The sequence below is a fragment of the Pelophylax lessonae genome, assembly GCF_965119305.1.
Source record: "Pelophylax lessonae genome assembly, chromosome: 1".
In the NCBI taxonomy this organism is placed as follows: Eukaryota; Metazoa; Chordata; class Amphibia; order Anura; family Ranidae; genus Pelophylax; species Pelophylax lessonae.
In genome coordinates this window covers 297,361,771-297,386,721 of record NC_138768.1, presented here as the reverse complement: position 1 = coordinate 297,386,721, position 24,951 = coordinate 297,361,771, and the positions used below count along the sequence as shown (strand labels likewise).

General features: G+C 47.1%; 1 protein-coding gene across 5 annotated transcripts in view; it reads right to left on the bottom strand.

Annotated features, from left to right (window-relative positions):
* GIT2 (GIT ArfGAP 2) overlaps nt 1-24,742 on the bottom strand; it is a 226,043-nt gene extending 201,301 nt beyond the window's left edge. For 3 of the 5 annotated variants that reach the window (XM_082252665.1, XM_082252661.1, XM_082252662.1), the window contains exon 1: nt 24,498-24,742. In XM_082252665.1, the coding sequence (XP_082108791.1) occupies nt 24,498-24,549 (52 nt within the window). In that variant the 5' untranslated portion in view covers nt 24,550-24,742. The remainder of the gene's footprint in view (nt 1-24,497) is intronic. The other 2 variants (XM_082252663.1, XM_082252664.1) reach the window with 1 other exon arrangement.
* Between the last annotated feature and the right edge of the window lie 209 nt (nt 24,743-24,951).

The following is a 24,951-nucleotide window of genomic DNA, read 5'->3' as shown; positions in this document are numbered from 1 at the left end:
TGGGCCTTTTGGTAGATTGAGCAGCCACCAGCATTTGCACCTGAGCAGCAAGGCCAGCCACAATAGTGGCTAAATCCCCCCCTGGGGGGGAAGCAGCGGTCCCCTGGCTTTCCACCAATACTGTAGGAAATTTGCCCTCCTGAGAATCCATTGCCCCTGTAATGCCAGACAACCAAGGGTTAACTGCCCCTTTCAGCAAGCGCGGCAAGCGCAGCCCACCGCGTCACACTAAGCACAATGAGACCCCCACAGGGATATGTAAACTGAACACAGGCAATGGATAGCAAGAAACAGAAGGATAAAACCTGAGGAGACCCTCGCCGCTGCTGCTGCCTCGATCGGTGTTCCTGGGAAGAGGAAGTGATGCTGCTAGGGCGCTCTATGTAAACCTATGGAGGCTACAAGAAAATGGCCACCATGCATGTAAAACATGCGGCCGGAGCGAGGGCAGGCAAAATGGCGTCTTTTGGCGCCGAAACCGTCGCTCCACAGTGCAGTAATGCACACATGTCTGTATGTAAAAAAACAGAACCGATTGCCGCAGCGATCGCTTTAAGTGCCCAAACATGCCATAAAACATGCCCCACAGCACACAGCTTTCCACACTGATCATGCTGACACCCATAGTGCCACACAACTCCCCCCCCCCCCTTGCAGCCCACAGCATGCAGCCGAGAGATAGGGAGACAAACAGTGAGGCAGGGAGAGTCGCATACAAGACGCTCCGAACGTGGGTTAAGAAACCGCACAGCGTCCAGTGAGGTAGCCACCTCACCAAGCATCCCTGCACCGAACAGGGATGGGTCGTTCACTATGCCAGGAGCGTTACCTGGCTGAACGCTCGATGGCAGACTGGGAAGCCACTGACCCACGACCTGCGACCAGGGGGATCAGCCCGAGACCCAGTCCGCATGATCCTCTTCGTCCGAAGAACTAACTAACGCTGATAAAACAACAGCTAAGTAAAGGTAGAGAGAAAAACTCAAACAAAATATTAAAAAGAAGAAAGAGTCTGGGACATAAAGTCCCAGCACAGAGAGAGCCAGCCACTCCTGACAAGCTAGACATTAAAACTGAGATATGGTTGCAGGAAGTAGGAGGGTATTGACTGAGGGGACCACCCCTTGAGGGTGGGATATGTTGGATATGTTAAAAGCTTTATTAACATATTCTGTTGCCTAGCTACTCCTTCGGAGCAAAGTCTAATACCCCCATATGTGACGAATATGAAGAGGCGGCGACTGTCGGAGGACGTAAGAGAAAAATAGTTTTTTTTTTCCCAAAATTGTCGCTCTTTTTTTCAAAAATTAAAATCGCACAGGTGATCAAATACCACCAAAAGAAAGCTCTATTTGTGGGGAAAAAAGGACATAAATTTAATTTGGGTACATCGTCGCATGACCGCGCAATTGTCCATTAAAATAACACAGTGCCGAATCGCAAAATATAGCCTGGTCAGGAATGGGGTGAAATCTTCCGGTCTTAAAGCGGTTAAAAATATGCTCATTGAGGATTTTTTTGTCAAAGACATGTAGCTAAATACATTTTGGCCTAAATATATGACAAAAATTTAATATATTGGATATTTTTTAACCGTCAAAGTAGAAAATATCAATTGTTTTCGCAAAATTTTCGCTCTTTTTTTATTAATATCGCAAAAAATGAAAAGCGCAGAGAGGATCAAATACCACCAAAAGAAAGCTCTGTTTGTGGGAAAAAAAGTACGCAAATTTCGTTTGGGTACAGCATTGCATGACCGCACAATTGTCAGTTAAAGTCGCGCAGTGCCAAGCTGAAAAAAGTGGCCTGGACGTAAAGCAGGAAAATCCTCCGGTGGTAAAGTGGTTAATAGCAAAGATGCAAAGGTAGTCGGTTTGGCAAAAATGTCTGGCAGCGAGGAAAGAGATTATACGTAAGACAGCGTCTGTTGCCTCTGCAGCCACTTTGTAGAATTACGCAGGGGCATCGCGGAGGAAGAAGCTGTCGTTATTGACAGGTCTGACTGGAGAACCTGGGAGAGGCTTCCTTGTTCCTGTTTGTGCTAAAGGCCAAACACAGTTGATTGAAAGGCTGGTGGGAAGGCCGGTGTTCCAAACAAGGGGGTCATGGGGCCCAAGTATTTTGATATACCAAAGGTGGTAATCGCAAGGTCCCACATGTAGAGATTTAAGTAAGGTCAATGGGAAATGAGGGCCCCTTGCGAAGAACGGGTGGCGTTCACGAGGGGGCACAGAAGTCTATAGTATACAAGTGGCCTTCCAGTTGTACCCATAACTTGGAAGGAGGATGGTGAAACCAGTCAAGGATGCATGTAAATATTGCGACTTTATGATATAAAGAGGCATCCCCTACCCCTGCTCCATCTCAATGCTTCGGGAGAGACAACATCCCAAAACAAAGTCTGGGATGGGTGGAGTTCCACCCAAGTAAAGTTTTGGAAATAGGAAGCCTAGGATAGGGATAGGGGTCGTTTGGAACAAGTATAAGAAGCGGGGGAGAGGATATCCATCTTAGGAGTGTTGATTCTGACTAACCATGATTCTCTTGGAGAAATATGAATCCATGCCCATCTGAATCTTGTGAAGCACTGTGAGAAAATTCAAAGAATATAATTGGGATGCCAAAGCTGGTATCCAGATCCCTAGATAACTGATAGAGGAGGAGGTGGTGGTATCACCTGAGGCCAGTCACTAGCATGAAATTCATTAATGAACAATGAATTCTGTAGTCAGACTGTTTTTTAGGGCTTTCTGGACAGATACCAGAATAACAAAGGTGATAAAGTAAATTTGATCTAGTGGTCCTATCTGTGAACAGAATGTGCTCTCTTTGTAGACACCTTTTTGCCTCTAGTCAAGACATGACTTGAACTTACAACCATCACGTTATTATTGTTACTGATAACCAATCTTCTGAATTACTATGCAGAAAAATACATCAAAGCCATTACCATGTCTAAATTCTACATTTATCTGTCGGTCAGATCAGGAAAATAATTGCTATAGATCCAAAAACAGTATACAAAACTGAGGCTTAGTGACAGCGCCAGACTATGCTCCCTTCCCTTACCCTGAAAAGTCCAAAGATAAATCATTTTAGAACTTTTTCCACCTGACCTAGAAACTGTACAGCTCAATTGAAAAACAAACTGAAATCTTTTGGGGGGGGGGGGGGGGGGAGTAAAAAAAAAAAACGTTAAAATAATGTGGTTGCATAAGTGTGTACACCCTCTTATTACTGGGGTTGTATCAATTTTCAGAAATAAGCAATCACATTCAAACTCATGGTAAATAGTCAGTACACACCTGCTCTCATTTAAAGTGCCTCGGATTAACCCCAAAAGTAATTCATCTGTTAAAGTAGGTCTCTCCTGACATTTTATTAGTCGCATCCTAAAGCAAAAGCCATGGTCCTTAGAGAACTTCCAAAGCATCAGAGGTATCTCATTGTTAAAAGGTATCAGTCAGGAGAAGGGTGCAAAAAAAAAATAAAAAAATGTCAAAGGCATTAGATATACTATGGAACAAAGTGAAGACAGTCATCAAGTGGAGAAAATATGCACAACAGTGACATTACCAAGAACTGGACGTCCCTCCAAAATTGATGAAGAGATGAGAAGAAAACTGCTCAGGGAAACTGCCAAGAGGCCTACAGCAATACTCAAGGAGCTGCAGGAGTATGTGGCAAGTACTAGCTGTGTAGTACATGTGACAACAATCTCCCGTATTCCTCATATGTCTAAAGCCCCGTACACACGTACCGATTGTTGGCCGACCGATCGGCCGTCTTTTGTCCAGTGTTGTTTTGTTGGTTGAATTGTGCTCTAGACTGCACACGAATTTTGTCGGCCAACAACAACCAACTGCAGAAGTGATGTCATGTGCTGGTCTACTTTCCGTGTGTTTTTTCTTCTCTGAGCATGCCCAGTCTTGCTCATCTGCTTTTGTCGGCCAAAATCTGTACTGACTGTTCTTTGTTGGCCAACAAAAATTTTATAGCCTGCACACCAGATTTTGTTCGGCCGAAAAGTCGCAGTCGATTGTCGGAAGCATCATACTAACAAGCCGACAATCGGCCGATCGGACGTTGGCCGAATATTTACGGCCGACAATCGGTACGTGTGTACGGGGCTTTAGACAGAAGCCTTTTCTTAGGAAGAAAAACATGCAAGCCTGGCTAAATTTTGCAAAAACACATCTTAGGTCTCCCAAAAGCATGTGGGAAAATGTGATATGGTCTAACAAAACCAAGGTTGAACTTTTTGACCATAATTCCAAAAGATTTGTTTGGCGCAAAAACAACAATGCACACCACCAAAAGAACACCATACCCACAGTAAAGCATGGTGGTGGCAGCATCATGCTTTGGGGCTGTTTTTCTTCAACTGGAACAGAGGCCATTGCCAAGGTTGAGGGAATTATGAACAGTTCCAAATACCAGTCAATATTGGCACAAAACCTTTAGGCTGGGTTCACATTGGTGCGATGGAAGACATCCCATGTGATTTGCACGGTACTGCTGTGCAAATCACATGCAATGTCTGTGTGATGCAAATTCAGCCATAAAGATTGTATGGCTGAATTTGCATCGCATTCGGACCAAACTCGTGCAGGACCCTTTTTTTTGTCCGCACCAGAATCCGATCGCATGAGTGTTCACACTTATGCGATCAGCTTTCCTGTCCAAATTGACAGTTTGCACTGCAATATGCGAATCAATCTGGGGGTGTCATTAACTTTGTATTGACACTCCCAGCGGTTTGCATATGGCAGTGCCAAATGCCTGGGAGTCTGGTGCGATGTGGAAGCCTGCAGTGGATTCACAGGGTTTCCCGCATCGTACCAATGTGAACCAAGCCTGAGGCTTCTGCTAGAAAGCAGAGCATGAAGAGGAACTTCATCTTTCAGCATGACAACGACCAGAAACATACATCCAAATCAACAAAGGAATGGCTTTACCAGAAGATTTTGGAATGGCCCAGACAGAGCCCAGACCTGAATCGGATTGAAAATCTGTGCAGTGATCTGAAGAGGGCTGTGTTTGACAGATTTGGAGTGTTTTTGTAAAGATTTACTGTGCTGGCCATGGTACTGACCAGCATAACAGATTTTTTTCCTCAGTTTGGCCAATGGTATGCCTACTACCTCTTTAGCACGATTGTAATATTTGTTTTTAAACAATAAAAGTTTCCAATAACGCACTAGGGTGACATTGTTCTCTTGCCCTTCTTGTTTTTCCTTCAGTTATGGCTTAAAACATATCAAACGTTGTAAAAGGGCTGCAAAACCTATTCTTTACCACACTAGTATACATTGTTGCAATACTACTGTGTATCCAAGCTGGTCAAACTTAAGTGTATGTTCCTACGTCTCCTACTAACATTAAAAAGGAGAAGTACAGCCAAAGCATGTTTGGCTGTACATCTCCTATGGCTCACAGGAGCGCAGTTCCTTCTGCACTCCTGTGACCCGTTTTCAGCAGAGAGCGAACTGAAATCCACTCTCTGCTGACGTCACAGACGACAATGGAAGTCGGGATCTGCCATGTGCCTGGACCGACAACGGGCTCAGCCTCTCAGCGAACCCTTGAGAGCCTGAGCCAGCTGCTCCCCGCCCCTGCACAGCCCAGCACTCCAATGAGCGTGGAGGGGGCAGAGCTGAGAGCTGTGACTGACAATCAGCAGCTCTCTACTTGGGGAGCTGTCAGAAGCGAGTGATAGGCGGGGTTTGATCGCTCGGTTCTCAGGGTAGAGGCACCCGGGGACAGATGCAGAATCGAACCAATGCTGCATCTACCTAGCTAAGTATAATCAAAAAAAACAAAGCCATACTTCTTTTAAAACCAACTCCAGGGAAATAAAAAAGAAAATCCACCCTAGCAGTAAGCCAGAGTAATAAATGCTTATAGAGGTTTTGCCTTTTCCCTGGTGATCTTGCCAATTCCCCTCTCTTCATGTTGCATTCTTACTTCACAAATACTTTAAACCCTTAACGCCATCTTCTGATGCCCTTTAAAGTGACACTAAACAATATGCTTATTTTTCAAAAATAATTCATACGCATCCACTACTTAAGGCTCCATTCACACCAAGGCAATTTAAATCACCACGATTCTGCCAGCAAATTTTAAATCACGGCAAAACATAGGGCGCATTTGTCATGCCATAACTTCTTAATGGCACCCCAATCACGGTGCGATAAATTGCGCTGCAATCACGGTGAATCACAACGTGCGGCGCTGTCGCCCAAAAGAAGCTCCTGCTCCTTTTTGATTGGCAAGCTTTGTGCATAGCGATTTTGCAGAATTGCAGCGATTCCATCACCAACTCAAATCGCCTAAGGTGTGAATGGAGCCTTAATAGGGAACCTTATTATATTTTTCAATCAATTGTTTCTTTTTTTATTGTTTTTACTGCAATTTTCAGAACATTAAAGAAACAGAAAACACACATTTAGGAACAGCCTGACAACTAGGCGACAGATGACAAACAAGACCAACAATATGGCTCAAAGGCTAATGTATATTTGTGATAATAGTAAGTCTATTACATCTTTAACTCAAGCAAAGCATGTTGTAAAATTACTTTACTGACTCCCAATTCTGATAACAGTCTATTGGTCCACAGTACAAAATAACAGACCCTGGAGATAATACACACTTACCCTGCCCAGATCAAAAGAAGCCTCTTACAAAGTCCCAAAATATCAGCGCCGAACTATACAGATATACAATATGGCAACTACCTGGAGCCATTAGAATATACTAAACTCAGTCAGACATTGTAAATACACTCTTCGTCCACCCACTCCACATTTTATCAAATTTACTGGGTATTCCCCTACTGAATTAATCACGGTAACATTGCGCAAACAGAATCGCGGGAGGCATGACGCCCAAAAAGGTACAGGAGCTTCTTTTGTGCGTCATGCGTCCCGCGATTCTGTTTGCGCGATGTTACAGCGATTCGGCAGGCGGAAATCGTGGCAACATCGCACAGCGTTTGGGGTGCCATTGCAAATCACGGGCATCGCACAGGCGTCCCGCGATTTGCAATGATTCCGGATCGCGGGCTGAATCGTGGTGATTCTGCCCGTGATCCACTACGCCCACATGTGAACGTAGCCTAAAGTTAGCTCAATTTTTTTTTTTATAATGTGAAAGATGATGTTACGCTGAGAATCGTGATCTTTATTCTAAGCAAAAAAAATTGTGATTCTCAGTTTATCAAGAATCGTGCAGCTCTCGCCTGAACTTAGGGCAAAACCTATACGCTTCCAACACTGATGTCATAATGCCAGTCCACCGAATCGAAGACCTTTTCAAGGTCCAAAAAAACAAGAATACGTCCACTGGAAATATCCGGTCCTAGAGAAGTATAGGGAAAAACCCTGCGCAGGTTAATGTCAGTGGCTTTTTTCGGCATGAAGCCTGTCTAGTCAGTGGAAATCAAGTGCTCTAGGACAGGGGTTCCCAAACTTTTCAGACCGCGACCCCCAATATTAGATTGCTGACGACCCGCGACCCCTCCCCCTCCCCCTCGTATGTAAGATTTGCGATTTGGTTACATACTGACAGAGCTAAAACAAAAAGGAACACAATCTCTAAGCCAGGCTATTTTATTAACAAATTACAGCCCACCAGCAGTGTCCATACATGCAGCCCACCAGCAGTGTCCATACATGCAGCCCACCAGCAGTGTCCATACATGCAGCCCACCAGCAGTGTCCATACATGCAGCCCACCAGCAGTGTCCATACATGCAGCCCACCAGCAGTGTCAATGAATGCAGCCCACCAGCAGTGTCCATACATGCAGCCCACCAGCAGTGTCCATACATGCAGCCCACCAGCAGTGTCCATACATGCAGCCCACCAGCAGTGTCCATACATGCAGCCCACCAGCAGTGTCAATGAATGCAGCCCACCAGCAGTGTCCATACATGCAGCCCACCAGCAGTGTCCATACATGCAGCCCACCAGCAGTGTCAATGAATGCAGCCCACCAGCAGTGTCCATACATGCAGCCCACCAGCAGTGTCCATACATGCAGCCCACCAGCAGTGTCAATGAATGCAGCCCACCAGCAGTGTCCATACATGCAGCCCACCAGCAGTGTCCATACATGCAGCCCACCAGCAGTGTCCATACATGCAGCCCACCAGCAGTGTCCATACATGCAGCCCACCAGCAGTGTCCATACATGCAGCCCACCAGCAGTGTCCATGAATGCAGCCCACCAGCAGTGTCCATACATGCAGCCCACCAGCAGTGTCCATACATGCAGCCCACCAGCAGTGTCCATACATGCAGCCCACCAGCAGTGTCCATACATGCAGCCCACCAGCAGTGTCAATGAATGCAGCCCACCAGCAGTGTCCATACATGCAGCCCACCAGCAGTGTCCATACATGCAGCCCACCAGCAGTGTCCATACATGCAGCCCACCAGCAGTGTCCATACATGCAGCCCACCAGCAGTGTCCATACATGCAGCCCACCAGCAGTGTCAATGAATGCAGCCCACCAGCAGTGTCCATACATGCAGCCCACCAGCAGTGTCCATACATGCAGCCCACCAGCAGTGTCAATGAATGCAGCCCACCAGCAGTGTCCATACATGCAGCCCACCAGCAGTGTCCATACATGCAGCCCACCAGCAGTGTCAATGAATGCAGCCCACCAGCAGTGTCCATACATGCAGCCCACCAGCAGTGTCCATACATGCAGCCCACCAGCAGTGTCCATACATGCAGCCCACCAGCAGTGTCCATACATGCAGCCCACCAGCAGTGTCCATACATGCAGCCCACCAGCAGTGTCAATGAATGCAGCCCACCAGCAGTGTCCATACATGCAGCCCACCAGCAGTGTCCATACATGCAGCCCACCAGCAGTGTCCATACATGCAGCCCACCAAGTGTCCATACATGCAGCCTAGCAAGCGCAATGTCCAAATATGCAGCATCGCAAGCGCCATTGGAACTAACCTCATTTTGTTTCAAAAAAGACCGGGAAGCAGCGCCGAGAGCAGAAGGGGCGGGCCGGGCCGAGAAGGAAGGACGAGCTGTCATACCGTAAGAGCAGAAGGGGGCGGGCCGAGCCGAGGAGAAGGGAGAACAAGCGAGCGCAGTCATCGGAAGTCCCGTCTCCTCTGCCGAGACGTGTGACGTCTGTCATAGGCGGGACTACCGATGACTGCGCTCGCTCGTTCTCTCTTCTCCTCGGCTCGGGCCGCCCCTTCTGCTCTAATGACAGCTAGTCCTTCCTTCTCCTCGGCCCGGCCCGCCCCTTCTGCTCTCGGCGATGCTTCCTGGCCGTTTTTTTTTTTTAATATCGGCGTATAACACGCATCTCGCGACCCCCCTCTCCCCACTCCGCGACCCCCCGGGGGGTCGCGACCCCCACTTTGGGAACCACTGCTCTAGGACATGCATGAATGAGTCTGTTAGTCAACAATTTAGTGAGAATTTTGAAATCCATATTAAGTAGGGATATAGGTCTGTAGGAGGAAATTCAATAGTTTCCTACTGGGTTTTTCTTGCTTCCTTGTAATATGCTCAGAGCTGCAAAACCTCTCCTTTTCCCCTCACTTCCATTTGTTTGGAATGAGCAGTGCTTCTTAAGGCCCGTACACACGATAAGAAAATCTGAAGGGAAATTTCGTCCGATGACCGATCTGCCGATTTTCGGATTGTTAGTATGGTGCTTTCGACAGCCGACTCCGACTTTTTGTCCGAAAAAATCCTGATGTGCAGGCTATATAATTCTTATCGTCTGTAAACACAACGTCCGATTTTTGTCTCATTAGTACAGTTTTCAACGGAAAAAAATCTTAAGAGCAAGACCAGGCATGCTCAGAGACGAAAGAACACATACAAAACAATACAACACATGACATCACTTCTGAAGTAGAATTCTGTCGTACGGGAAAATTCGTATGAAAATAACCTCTTCACTTACCACATCAGACTAGCATGCCACAAAAAACGGACAACAGATCGTTCGATAATCTGATCGTGTGTACGGGGCTTTAGTTGTGGTCACATACACTGCTCTATGCACACTACACATCCCATAGGCCATGGACCAAAGTCTATCCTAGAAGTGAAAAACAAAATGGGTGGCTAAGCTCTGGGACAATAACAAAAACTTCTAAAAGGATCTAACTTGTTTTCGGCTTTCAGTGCAACTTGTCCCTCATTATAGAAGGACGTCACACTGAAGTCAGCCCAAAAGTAGTGCACAAACAATTTTTCAAGTCGCAGCAGTTAGAACAGGCCAAATTGAAATGAATGGCTTTTGACTTGACATGTGTCAAGTCGCACAAGTCGCAATAGTGGGAACAGAGCCTAAGATGTGCATTGATCATGTAGTCTCATGGCATCATTGTTTGTTGCTCTGTATGAACAGTCTATAGTAGAGTAAAGCCCCGTACACACGTACCGATGGTCGGCTTACAAATGTTCCTCTTTTCTCCCCGGGATGTCGGTGTCTGCTGAAAAGTGCAAAGACAGCACAAGGACAGCACAAGAATTTTGTCCGCCGACTGCAGAAGTGATGTCATGTAATGGTTAACTTTCCCTGTGTTTTCTATTTTCTGAGCATGCCCAGTCTTGCAAATCTGCGGTCTGTCGGCCGAATTGTGTACTGACAGGCGAACAATCGTCCGTTCTGGTGTCGGCATACAAATATTTTCATGTTTGCACGAAAGACTTTTGTCCGCGGATTGTGCGCAGACATCTGTCGGAGGCACCATACTAACACGCGTACAATCGGCAGATCCTTCGTCCACCGACGTTTGTATGCCGACGATCGGTACGTGTGTACGGGCCTTAAGGCCCCATGCACACAGGGCATCAGAAAAAACGAGCTGCAGAGCTACTTCTAACGCCAGGAAGAAGCAGCAGTAAAAACGTGCTCTTAGTAGCTTTTTTCATAGTTACATAGCTAGTGAGGTTGAAAAAAGACATCCGTCGATCCAGTTCAACCTATGATGTGTGTGTTTGCTGTTAACCGTACATTGTATACCCCTGTATGTTTAAAGGTGCCCATCTAATAGTTTTTTAGAACTATCGATGCTCCCTGCTGATACAACTGCTTGTGGAAGAATGTTTTTATTGGCATTATTGCACGTTTGGCCACGTTGGCTTTTAGCAGCGTTTTTTTCTGCCTCCATTCAAAATCAATGGTTGCCTAGGAGCCATCTTTGATACGGCTTTCAACCCCTTGATTTGAATGGAAGTGGCATCACAAGTCGGATCAGGATGATCCAACTTGTGGTGCGACTTACGCTCTGAGAATCTTGAGGGGGAACTCCACACCAAAATGAGGAAAAAAATGGCGTGGGGTCCCCCCCCAAAATCCATACAGACCCTTATCCGAGCATGCAGTGCGGCAGGCCAGGAAAGGGGAGGGGACGAGCGGGCGGCCCAAACCCCCCGGACCATACCAGGCCACACGCCCTCAACATGGGGGGGGCGGGTGCTTTGGGGCAGGGGGAGCTCTGCACCCCCCAACCCAAAGCACCTTGCCCCCATATTGATGAGGACAAGGGCCTCTTCCCAACAACCCTGGGCGGTGGTTGTGGGGATCTGCGGGCAGGGGGCTTATCGGAATATGGAAGCCCCCTTTAACAAGGGGGCCCCCCAGATTCTGGACACCCTCCCTATGTGAATGGGCATGGGGTACATTGTACCACTACCCATTCACCCCATAAAAGGCAGTGTATGTAAATAATGACAGGAGACGTTTTGAGAAGTTTATTAAAAATCTTCATCTGGTCTTCTCCCCTTCGGTCGTCTTCGACAATGTCTCCGGTGATTATGCAGACTCTGGTCTATGCAGCTTGTTATATAGCCATTAGGGGCGTGGCCTCCTGGTGATGTCAACAGGAGACCTCACCCCCTTATGTCATCATGACGTCACCGGGAGGCCACGCGCCTAATGGCTATATAACAAGCTGCATAGACCGGAGCCGGCATAATCACCGGAGACATCGTCAGAGGAGGACCGGAGGAAGAAGAAGACCAGAGGGGAGAAGACCAGATGGAGATTTTTAATAAACGTCTCAAAATGTCTCCTGTGAACGGAGCCTAAAGCAGTATTAAACTCTACTTTTAAAATGTTGCTGACAGGCAGGGTTTTTTTTTGTTATTATGACAAAAGACCCCCTATGGGTCCCTATATGCTTTCCTCTGCCTGTCATGTCATGTACACTGAGATGTGCAAGCGCAGCTCAGCATACATTTACAGCACCCAATCAGTGCCATGGTTATAGGACTCCCATGCACATGTGTGGAAAAGACGTCATTGCGGCCCTGCCATTCAAGCAGCCAAAGAAACAGAAACTGGAAGGAAGACTGGGCGAAGATGGAAGAGCTCAGGAACAGCTAGAGCAGTGACAACGCAGCGCTAGAGAGCTTCATTTGATAGGCGAATCTACCATAATGTGTTAATATAGGGCTTGACAAATTTTCTTTGAATCTAGGAGCCAGCTAAAAAAAAGTTAAGAGACAGTTTTTTTTAATGACAAAACCTCTCTTCTCTTATGTAGCCCTGATGTGTAGCTTTATGCCCCGTTAAGATAATCGGACGACTTATCGTTCGCATTTTGTTGCATGATACCAACATTGAATTCAACAATGTGTACAAACCGTATGATTTTTGTCGTAAGATTCTGGAGAAGCTTCCTGGTTGCTTAGCTATGTATCAGATGGTGCAAAACAAAAACAATGGCAGCTAGGCTTTTTCCGTGCTATTTTAGTGTTTCTGAGCATGCGCGGTCTTTGTCGATCGATTTTTAGCGGACGCATAGTGTACTGATGAAACGATTGTCGTTCGCGAGGCTGTCGTACGACAGAAGTTTTCCTGTTTGTCCCTTTGGATTTTGTTGGACTAACTGTCGTGATCGGCTGTCGAAAGCGGTGTACTAACGATCAGATTATCATGAGATCAGGTCGAAAGCGAGTTTTGTCGTCCGATTATCTGAACGTGTGTACGGGGCATTACAGATGCACAACACAGGGTATTCCCTTCCGCCATTGCAAGAGCACACTCTGTCTAAATCAAATACCATGACTACATTCTCCCCAGTTTTTACGGTGCCCAGCTCAATGCCATGACAACAGGGTAGATACTAGCACACCTGCAACATCTGAATCCAGGAGAGATGTTGCTGTGGTACTCCAGCTGCTGATGCCCACTCTCTCTCTGAAACTCTAGGATTAAACTGCTGCACACACGCTGTGCACCATTTACACCAGTGCCATGATGCTGAGCTCATAACCTGAAATCGGGGATAAATCAAAACATGCATATGCTCCTTCATGTATGGAGGCAGCCATTGTGAGCTTCTTTTGAAAATGCTAGTTGCTAGGCTTCCTGTGCCCTGAACACACATAGTGTAAGGCAGTCTGGCTCCTGGGGATCACCCTAAATCAGTGGTTCCCAAAGTGGGGGTCGCGACCCCCCGGGGGGTCGCGGAGTGGGGAGAGGGGGGTCGCGAGATGCGTGTTATACGCCGATATTAAAAAAAAAAACGGCCAGGAAGCATCGCCGAGAGCAGAAGGGGCGGGCCGGGCCGAGGAGAAGGAAGGACTAGCTGTCATTAGAGCAGAAGGGGCGGCCCGAGCCGAGGAGAAGAGAGAACGAGCGAGCGCAGTCATCGGTAGTCCCGCCTATGACAGACGTCACACGTCTCGGCAGAGGAGACGGGACTTCCGATGACTGCGCTCGCTTGTTCTCCCTTCTCCTCGGCTCGGCCCGCCCCCTTCTGCTCTTACGGTATGACAGCTCGTCCTTCCTTCTCGGCCCGGCCCGCCCCTTCTGCTCTCGGCGCTGCTTCCCGGTCTTTTTTGAAACAAAATGAGGTTAGTTCCAATGGCGCTTGCGATGCTGCATATTTGGACATTGCGCTTGCTAGGCTGCATGTATGGACACTTGGTGGGCTGCTTATATGGACACTTGGTGGGCTGCATGTATGGACACTGCTGGTGGGCTGCATGTATGGACACTGCTGGTGGGCTGCATGTATGGACACTGCTGGTGGGCTGCATGTATGGACACTGCTGGTGGGCTGCATGTATGGACACTGCTGGTGGGCTGCATGTATGGACACTGCTGGTGGGCTGCATTCATTGACACTGCTGGTGGGCTGCATGTATGGACACTGCTGGTGGGCTGCATGTATGGACACTGCTGGTGGGCTGCATTCATTGACACTGCTGGTGGGCTGCATGTATGGACACTGCTGGTGGGCTGCATGTATGGACACTGCTGGTGGGCTGCATTCATTGACACTGCTGGTGGGCTGCATGTATGGACACTGCTGGTGGGCTGCATGTATGGACACTGCTGGTGGGCTGCATGTATGGACACTGCTGGTGGGCTGCATGTATGGACACTGCTGGTGGGCTGCATGTATGGACACTGCTGGTGGGCTGCATTCATTGACACTGCTGGTGGGCTGCATGTATGGACACTGCTGGTGGGCTGCATGTATGGACACTGCTGGTGGGCTGCATGTATGGACACTGCTGGTGGGCTGCATGTATGGACACTGCTGGTGGGCTGCATGTATGGACACTGCTGGTGGGCTGCATTCATGGACACTGCTGGTGGGCTGCATGTATGGACACTGCTGGTGGGCTGCATGTATGGACACTGCTGGTGGGCTGCATGTATGGACACTGCTGGTGGGCTGCATGTATGGACACTGCTGGTGGGCTGCATGTATGGACACTGCTGGTGGGCTGCATGTATGGACACTGCTGGTGGGCTGCATTCATTGACACTGCTGGTGGGCTGCATGTATGGACACTGCTGGTGGGCTGCATGTATGGACACTGCTGGTGGGCTGCATTCATTGACACTGCTGGTGGGCTGCATGTATGGACACTGCTGGTGGGCTGCATGTATGGACACTGCTGGTGGGCTGCATTCATTGACACTGCTGGTGGGCTGCATGTATGGACACTGCTGGTGGGCTGCATGTATGGACACTGCTGGTGGGCTGCATGTATGGACACTGCTGGTGGGCTGCATGTATGGACACTGCTGGTGGGCTGCATGTATGGACACTGCTGGTGGGCTGCATTCATTGACACTGCTGGTGGGCTGCATGTATGGACACTGCTGGTGGGCTGCATGTATGGACACTGCTGGTGGGCTGCATGTATGGACACTGCTGGTGGGCTGCATGTATGGACACTGCTGGTGGGCTGCATGTATGGACACTGCTGGTGGGCTGCATGTATGGACACTGCTGGTGGGCTGTAATTTGTTAATAAAATAGCCTGGCTTAGAGATTGTGTTCCTTTTTGTTTTAGCTCTGTCAGTATGTAACCAAATCGCAAATCTTACATACGAGGGGGAGGGGGAGGGGTCGCGGGTCGTCAGCAATCTAATATTGGGGGTCGCGGTCTGAAAAGTTTGGGAACCCCTGCCCTAAATGACAGAAGTAGTAATGGCAGCCTCCATGTTTCAATAATACAGCCTTCCTGTAGTGGGAGTTGAGTGAAGTTGGTGCCATGTAAACAGGCCAACTGTGTGCAGAGTGTGCCTGGACCAGACATGTTGGCACGGAGGGGGATTACCTCCTCGCACTCCTCCCTGCCGCTGGCTCAGCTCTTCTGCATCTCTATGAACTGCTACTGGTTCAGCCTCTCCTTCCGCCAGCGGAGCAGGATGCTCTGGTGCCAGGAAACCACAAACCTCGGAGCCCACACCTCCCAAAGCCGGGCCTGCTCCAGAAATACCCTGGGGAAGGGTGGCAACATCAGCGAGGATATAGGGCCACCGGGGATCCCAGCTGAACTGCACTCTGATGGCCACTTGCTCCACCCATCATGTCAGCGGCTGCCGTGCCACTCTCTTCCTGCTCCATCACCGCTGCTGCTGCTAATCAGGTTTCCCATAATGATGGCGGTGCTGAGCAGTGTTCTATTGTGTCCAAAGAGCCAACGAGGCCAAGGCCGCCTCCACCTTCCTGATCAAGACCCGCACCGCAGCCCAATTGCAGTTGAGGTGCCTGTCACTGACAAAAGCCCGGACACTAGGTATCAATTTCTAGTGGCCATGGCGACTAGGGATGCACCGATCCGACTTTTTTGGTCCCGATCTCTATCTTTTGCTTTGTGAAATCGCCAATCCCGAGTCCGATCCGGAACTACTATTTTGTGAGCTTATAACAAAATAATACTTCCCGATCGGTATCGGCAGATACCTTATAACAATTGTGCATTTAAGAGGTTAAACTTCTCTCCTCTGCCAGATGGAACAAAATTATACATTGTATTCATTGTGTTTACCTAACTGGGAGACTGACAGGCATTTGCAGGAGGCTCTTTTTTTTTTTTTTCTTTGACAGCTGTTCTCTGCTCCCTCACAGCAATGTAAAGCGCAAAACCGGATCGGCCCGTAAATCTGTTAATTTTACCAATCCCCCGATCCAGCTATTATGTAGAGGGTGGCACAGTGGTGTAGTGGTTAGCACTTTCACCTAGCAGCAAGAGGGTCGCTGGTTCGGATCCCAACCATGACACTACAAACTGCCTGGAGTTTGGATGTTCTTCCTGTGCCTGCGTGGGTTTCCTCTGGGTACTCCGGTTTCCTCCAACACTCCAAAGACATGCTGGAAGGTTAATTGGATCCTGTATAAAATTGGCCCTATTGTGTATGTATGTGCATGTATGGGACCTTAGATTGTAAGCTCCTTGAGGGCAGGGACTGATGTGAATGTGCAATGAATATGTAAAGCGCTGCGTAAATTGACAGCGCTATACAAGTACCTGAAATAAATAAAATTATGTCCATATCGGCGCCGATATCCGATCCCAATATCGGATCGTTGCATCCCCAATGGCGACCTGGGATTTGTTGAGCCCTATGCTAATATGTGGTGCATACTAGCACATTATGGCAAAATCCACCCGGGGACCTCTGTAATAAAAAAAAAAATGAAGGTTTCATACCGGTATCAGTGAGAACCCACACACAAAAAGAGTGTTGGCCAGATCAGGCAGATAGAAGCTTAAATCTCAGGCAGACTAAGTAGAGATGCTAGTTGATTGCTCTGGGTTATTGCATAGCACTATCTGCACCATAAATAAGCCTATAGGTGTGAACAGCTGGTAAGCCTGACCAGTGAAACATTAAACAGTAGGGTACTCTTAAATTAGATATTGTAGAATGTGCTCACTTGAGATTGCCAACTGGTGCCAGATATTACAGTAGGGAAAAGAATGAAAAGACAACTGCAAGGGAAAGAAATGGAGGAACAGTATTCTAAACCAAAGCAAATGCTAACTGTACGTACCCATTAAAAAAAAAAAAAAAAACTTCTGCAATCCTCTTCCTGTCTTGACCAACAAGAGACTGCATTTGCCATTTTTGCACATGAACCATACACTTAACCAACAATAATAACGCTTCTCTCAGGACATTAACACATCAACTCCCTGCATGGTGTTTTCCACACACTGCTCCTATTCCTTTTAGTGTACAGAGCAATCGAGATTTTGGCACTTTTTAGTCAATTGCTTTCAAAGCACAAGAAAAAAAGAAGTTGTGTTAAAACAGGAAGACAGGATGCAGCTATCTCACAACGATTTCTGGTGCATGCTAAGCAGACGTTTACATGTATCCTTTGTCAGCAGGGAGTTTATGTAGCATGTACAAATATAATTAGCTACAAAGTAAAGCCGGTTTCCCTACTACACAATACAAGTCTCACTGCCAATTACCATCATTGGCAACATTAAATCTTTAAATATATCCCATACAATAACAAAAGATTTGGGGTCTTGTTAGGGTTAATCTTACGCAAGACCACAGATACATTATTTAAAGAGCAACGCAACTCTTAAAATGAGTTTGTTCAGTTCAAAAACACTGCCCTCCACGACCACAGTTTATTTTTTTATATTTTTCCTCTGTCCCCACCCTTAGTCAGACACATCCCTGGCCCTGCAGCCTCCTGGATATTCATGTAACATTTCCCAGGCGGCTGCACAGTAAGCGGCTGGAGGGCGGGTTTGGCGCATCATTGCCACCTGGCTGTCTGAACCAGGAAGTAACAGCTAGAAAAGGGCCAAGGTGGTGGCACAGGACCTCAGCTATTTTACCCAAACAGTGGATCATGGTGCAACGACTGGATTCGCTGTGCAGCAAGTTTGTGTTTAGAAGATAAGCCAGCAATATAGGTAAGGCTCCATGTACACGGGACGTTGTTAAAAGTCCCTTTGAATGCTGGAATTTTTAGGACGTTTGAAACGTCCGTTTGGTTGCGTTTGTACCCGCGTTTATGCGTTTAGAACCGTTCCTAGAGGTCAAAAAATTATTCCCCTTTAAAATGGAAAAACGCGAACGCTAAACGCGTATCATCGCGTTCGGATGCGTTTTTGCGTTTGAAACGCCGGGAAACACACGTTCGAACGCAAATAATTGCGTTCTAGAAAAAGTCCCTGAACGCAACTGCCTGCAAATGACTGTAAACGACCCAGTGTACATGGACAGATAAGATAAAATGTAGGTGGGTTCAGGGGCTTCTAAAAAAAAACGCCCAACTGCTCCTAAACGGCCATTTACAACGTCCCGTGTACATGGAGCCTAAGAGGGAATAAAAAAAAATATATAACGGGGGAGTCACACTTCAAATAAATGCACCAAATGTACTACTATTCATGGAGGTCTTAGGCCTTATTTGTAAACAAGACAGATAATACTTAACCTATAAAACAAATGCCAAAAGGAGGATTAATTTAATCTTATACACTTTGTTTCTCTGCAACTGGCCACAATGACGACAACTGTGTATCATGCAGCTGTTTCAAAGATCGAATCAACAACTACAAATGACAGGCCGTCCTGACGCAACCACCAATATTAGTTCCTATCATTGAATGGTACCTGATCAAATCACATTGGGAACAATTCAATCACAAAATTAGCACCATTACTCCGCATCTACAAAATATACTTTTAGTCAAGCTTGTGGGGCATTTAATGCTGAAGGGAATTTGACCCTGAGAATAATCATGCAGTTGTGTAACATTCTGCTGAATACTACATAGGAATGATATATAGCAATGAATAAAATACAACGTATGGCATCTAGTAAAGAGGACTCGGACGGTGTCAAGATTTCTGATCGGTGGGGTAACAAGTAAACTGCTATCTAACAAGTAGACAAGCCAAAACACGCATCTACATTTATGGGAAACAGAATGGTCCACTGCTACAAGGCAGGGAATAAAGTGAAGAATGACTGACACTAGTTTAGTTTACACCATAGCTGCCACACTTTAACCCCTTTGTGACCAGAGGTTTTAGAAGCTTAGATAACCCAAGCCAAATACAGCAGTGTCAGTTAAAGTGGAACTTTAGAGCTAAAAGAAAAAATGGGTGAACTGACAGGAATTTTAATACACAAGAGACAGGTTTTGTTTCTTCTGCATTAAAGTTACCTACCTGCCTCAGTCCTTGTACAGCAATGCCTAATCTGACGGAGCTCCTGCGCATTAGCAGGAGTGACGTCATCCCTGCCCCGGCCAATGAAAGAGGCCAGCAATCGATACCCGAAACCCGGCCACCCAAAGATGTCAGTGGCTGGGCAGGGGGCTCTGGGACGATGTATCACTGGAGCAGAGGTGTCTAAAAAATACTGTGTTGGTTTTCTATTATATGGATTTTTGTATTATCTCGGCTAATATTAATTTCTAAATTCATCTCAAATGCCATAGGGGTGTTTGTGACACATTTGCAGCACGCTAACATTGACATCAATGGAAGCAATTGGTGAGCAGTAAAGCCTGACAAACTTTGGGTCAATTTTGTTGTGACTCCAATATGACCATGTGAACACCACTAGGAGCTGCAATGCACACAATTTTGATAGGCAATCATGGCTTCAAAAATGCTTATGGAATGCCTGCTTTTGAAGCTAGTGTGAACTTAGCCTAAGGCTGGATTCCCACCTGGACGTTTTGAATTGTGGGCAGATTTGCCTCGATTTCAAAAACACCCTGGTGTGAATGAAAAATCACACATTCATTTGAATGGCACCTAAAAATGCGGTGCGGTTCTGGCGCGATAAATCTCGCTGCATTCGTGGCAAAACACATAGTGTGAAGCTTTTCGCCTAAAAAAGTTCAGGAGCTTCTTTTCAGTGACGTGTCACGTGTTGCTGTTTGCCACCAGCGCTGCTGTTAGAAATCGCGGGGCCCTGTGCAGACTACCTGGCAGGGCCCCCCCCCCCCCAAGAAAATATTAAAGTTATATTTAGCTAAAATTACAACAAAAATCACTATTAGCAGACACAAATATAACATAACTCGCATAATTCCTGCTAAATCTAAAAAAAAAAAAAAAAAAACTATGTTAAATAAAAAAGAAGATGAGATGAGAAAAATATACAGGCTGGGCAGTTGGAGCTCAGTGATCAGAGAGACAGAGAGAGAGAAACAAAGTTACAAATAAACTCCTGAGCAGAGATAAGTGCTGGGAGGGGCCCACACAAGGGAGGGGGATTAGTGAGGGACAACAGATAAAAGCTGATAGCAGGGAGAGGGACAGAGATCAGATTCAGGTGCTGGAGGAAGATTTCTGTATTTGTTCTCCATCACTAATCCCCCTCTCTGTGTGGGCCCCCTACAAGAGGGCTGGTGGCCCCCCCCTATCAGCGGCCCTGTTTGCCATGACTGCAGGGTAACAATTGCAGCCAAACCACACCGCCAAATGAATGGCATCTCAAATGTGCCTTGTTCGATATGTCATTCACATATGGGTGATTTTAAATCGCTGGGGAGAATCGCAGTGAGTCATTCCACGATTCAAAACGCCCAGGTGCGAATGCAGCCTAAGTGTCGCCATGGATGGATCAAACAAATGTAACCCTCCATGCTGAAACCTTGTATTCTGACAGTGGGACTCCCTGCTGTCAAAGTACACTGATCAGTGGCTGCAGCCACTGATCCAGAAAAAATTTCCTGTTAGACAGAAGTTGATCATTAGATTGACTTGTGAAGTGGAAGCAGCCACACATGAATCGAAATTCAGTCAGTCCCTGCTGAACTGGCCAAATTTGAATCCATCTATGGCCAGCTTAAACTTTGTACAGCATGTTTTTTTTTTTGGCAAGTAGACAGTACCACCTCCAAATGCACCCTAATCAAGCAAATAAAACCACACCCTAGTCAAGTGAATGGGACTGTGATGCCACTGTGCCTGATGTCCATGGGTGCGGTGAAGCAGGGATTCACCAAAAGAAAAAAACAGACATCCAGGAGGGGACATATAACATGTCAACCAGCTCTGAGCCACTATGCTCTGTGGGTTGCTTTTTAGAGCTGTCACAAAAAAAAAACAGACTGTGTGAATGAGGGTTAAGATACTCCGTAAAGAGGAGCTCCAGTTAAACTGGTGTTTAAAGTCAGCAGCTACAAATTTTTAAATGAACACTCCTGTCTCAGGATCCAGCGATGTTTTTACCCGAGCCATTCCTTTCTCTGATCTTCTGTCCCTGGCGTCTCAACCTGTGGGCACAGAACTGTAACAACTTGTGTACCCACTGCGCATTCTGAGGTGTCCCATGGTCTTTTGGGACCTGTGAAGACTGCAGGGAGGATAACTTCCACATCCGATTACCTAGGCAAAGATTTTGATAGGTACCCGCTCCCGCCCTTAAAGAAAAAGTGTCATTACGTAAAGATTAGGGGAGAAGGCCTTAAAGTGAACTTCCCCTTTATGGAAGAGCACCGCTTTAATCATTTCCAGGGACACCAGCATGCTGCAGCTAATTATGCACCAACAAGACTTCCCTTCACTTCCTGTCCAATAACCAAAAAAGGAAATCCCTCCAAAACTGGATGTCACCAGGGTCATCAGAACTAATGCCCCCAATGGAAGATTTCCTCTCTATTAGTGTTCTGGGGACAACTCAAAATTTTGTATTTTCTTTAACTTTCAATAATGATAAACAGGACAAACCGAGAGAGTTAATCTACCTCACTCTAGGTTCATAACTGTGTAAGCACTGTGCGTGGGTACGCACAGCAGCCCATATTTGACCCATTTGTCACTGACCCCCATTTTAAAAAAAAAAAAAAACAACACAGCCGCACAGAACTGCTGGCACCATGGGATTTTGGGCACCTGAAAAAATTGCATTTTCTGATATGTGGGGGTGTCCTTAAGAATGAATGACCCTAGTTCACACCAGTTAGTTCCACTGCAGTCAACAAAAGTAGAAGCTGCAGCATTTTTTTTTGTCTGGAACGCATGCTGCAAAATACATTTAAACATAATAGAACAGATGTAAACAAACCAGAACACACTGGAGATTGTCCTGAATTAGGATAACGATTTTTTCAAGTGTTAAAAAAAAAAAAAAAACACACTGGAACGCACTGAACACATATCAAAACGTGCATGCAAAAACAGAATTAGGAAATTGTGGTGAGAAGTTCAACCAGCTCTAAGCCCTGACAGTTCAAAGTCACATGACAAGTCGCATCCCATTTGCATCAATAGACCCCTCGAGTCACAGTGACTTTGAAAAAGGTTCCTGCACTATTGGAGTCGCACAGATGTCAGCAAGCTGCACATGAAATCGCGCTGAAGTAGCGAGACTTCAAAACCGCACTGCTGTGAACCAGGGCTAAGGCTGAAAAAAAGATGTTATAAATAAAAACTGAATTTAAAAAAAAAAAGGGGGGGTTAAATTCACACTGCCTTGCAGTAAAATGCAGGGAAAACCGACGTACATTTCCATTCATTTTACATGCATTATAACGCGCATAACGGCGTTTGTTGACGCGCATTTTGCATGTTTCCTGTGACATCACATTCTGTTCCTGTTTGTGGGTTAGAGAAAAATCAATGACAAGGCTAAGTTTTTGTTCTTTACTTGCTTAATTTTGGTGCCGAAACTGAAAATTCAGGATGCACTTGGCCGAAACCAAAAATGACAGTTTTTAAAAAATGTATACTCCAAAGACATGCTGGTAGGTTAATTGGATCCTGTATAAAAAAATTGGCCCTACTGTGTATGTATGTGAGTTAGGGACCTTAGATTGTAAGCTCCTTGAGGGCAGGGACTGATGTGAATATACAATGTATATGTAAAGTGCTGCGTAAATTGACAGCGCTATATAAGTACCGGAAATAAATAAAATATATTGTATTAAAGTGGAGTTCCAGCCATTCACTCACCTGTCCAACGGTCCAGCGATGCGGCCGCCCGAAGCCTCGATCTTCTCCCTCGGCGCCGGCATCACTGCTGTGGGCACCCGGCTGTGACAGTTTGCGGCTTCACAGCCGGGTACCCACTGCGCATGCGCGAGTCGCGCTGCGCGCCGTGATTGGCCGCCAATCTTCTGGGACCTCTGACGTGTCCCAGAAGATTGCAGGGAGGGAGGGGGAGAGGAGAACTTCCGTTCAGGGCGCCGCGGCGCTCTGAGCGGAAGTGGGAGAGGGTACCTGTCAAAACTAGGTACCCGCTCCCCCCCCCCCAAAAAAAATGACATGCCAAATGTGGCATATCAGGGGGTCAGGACTCCCTAAAGCGGAAGTTCCACTTTTGAGTGGAACTCCGCTTTAAATTAGACATTTCAATATCATGAGTTTAAATAAATATGAATTTATGGTCGGTCATTATCAGCACCTTTAGTGCAAGAAAAGCTCAAACAAAATGCATCCCTTTAAATTCTATGTATGTCTTCACGCTGGTACATTGCGCCAAAAACGCACCTGTTAAAATGCATTGAAAACGAAGCAAGAACCCATCAGCAAAGCACCAGTGTTACGTTTTTGATGCAGTTTTTGAGTCACAGGACTGATGAAAAACACATAATAAGCACAGTAAAATGATGTGCATTTTCGGCGCCATTAACGGCATCTTTTTCTCTATCTGCTAAATCCCGAAAAACAACATTTTTGGCAGCTAGAATTTTGGTGCATCACTAGAGTCTATCTGCATAAGTGTGCTAATACACAGAGTTTGGGGGGGGGGGGGATTAGCCTTTAGGGTATCAATGACATCATCAAAGTGCTATACACAGCCTGAGCAGAGGTGTAGGAGGGGCCTAGCTGTAACCCAATACAGGCTACCTTGCAGACAACTACAGAAGGGGGCGGAGACAAGACCAGTCACCCTGCAGGAGGAGAGAGATCAGCAGTGACTGGTCTTTATTAGAGGAAGGGAAATTGTCAGCCTGGATGACAGGAAGAAATCCCCTCCTGGTTAGTCTGTATGAGAGGTTTTGGGAGCTGAGCCTGCTGCCCCATCTCTACAGAATGATAGAGGAGGAAATGATGTGATGAGGTAGAAATAGCAGAAGGCTGGTGTAGAGATTAGAGAAGTACATTACTCCCATCCTCCCCCGGTACACAGGAAGACCAAGGCTCTATATGTTCCTACCATCCCCCCCAATACATCCTCCTCAATATGTCCTCCGCCCGCCTCGCCCCCCTCTTCCCCCTCAGGTGACAGGCGCCCTCTTACCCGGCAGGCTGCAGTCGGCGCACACCTCCGGGCTCTTCAGCCGCTTGGACATGATGGCGGGGGGGCCGAGAGGCCGGTCCCGTGCTGTCGGAGTGAGGCGCACAGAGGAAGGAGGAGATGCTCTCGCCCTCCCTCAGGTCCCGGGACACACAAAGCAGGCCAGGGCTGGAAAGACGCTAAGCGGCGCTACACACAGCCCCGGACGGGCTACAGACACGACTCCGCCCCCTTGTCTGAAGGACACGCCCCTTCCACCCAGCGCACGTACCCGCGGACACTCGTCTGGCACGAGCACGCCGCCCCCTCCTGTGCAGCGGAAGAGTGTCAGGAGCGGGTCGTCCTGTCTGTGTGATGACGGGGGAAGGGGGGTGCCTGCCGTGTGTGTGTGTGTCACTGTCTGTGGAGACCTCTGCAATGGCTTTCCTTCATAGAACAAGCCCACTACAGGCAGGGT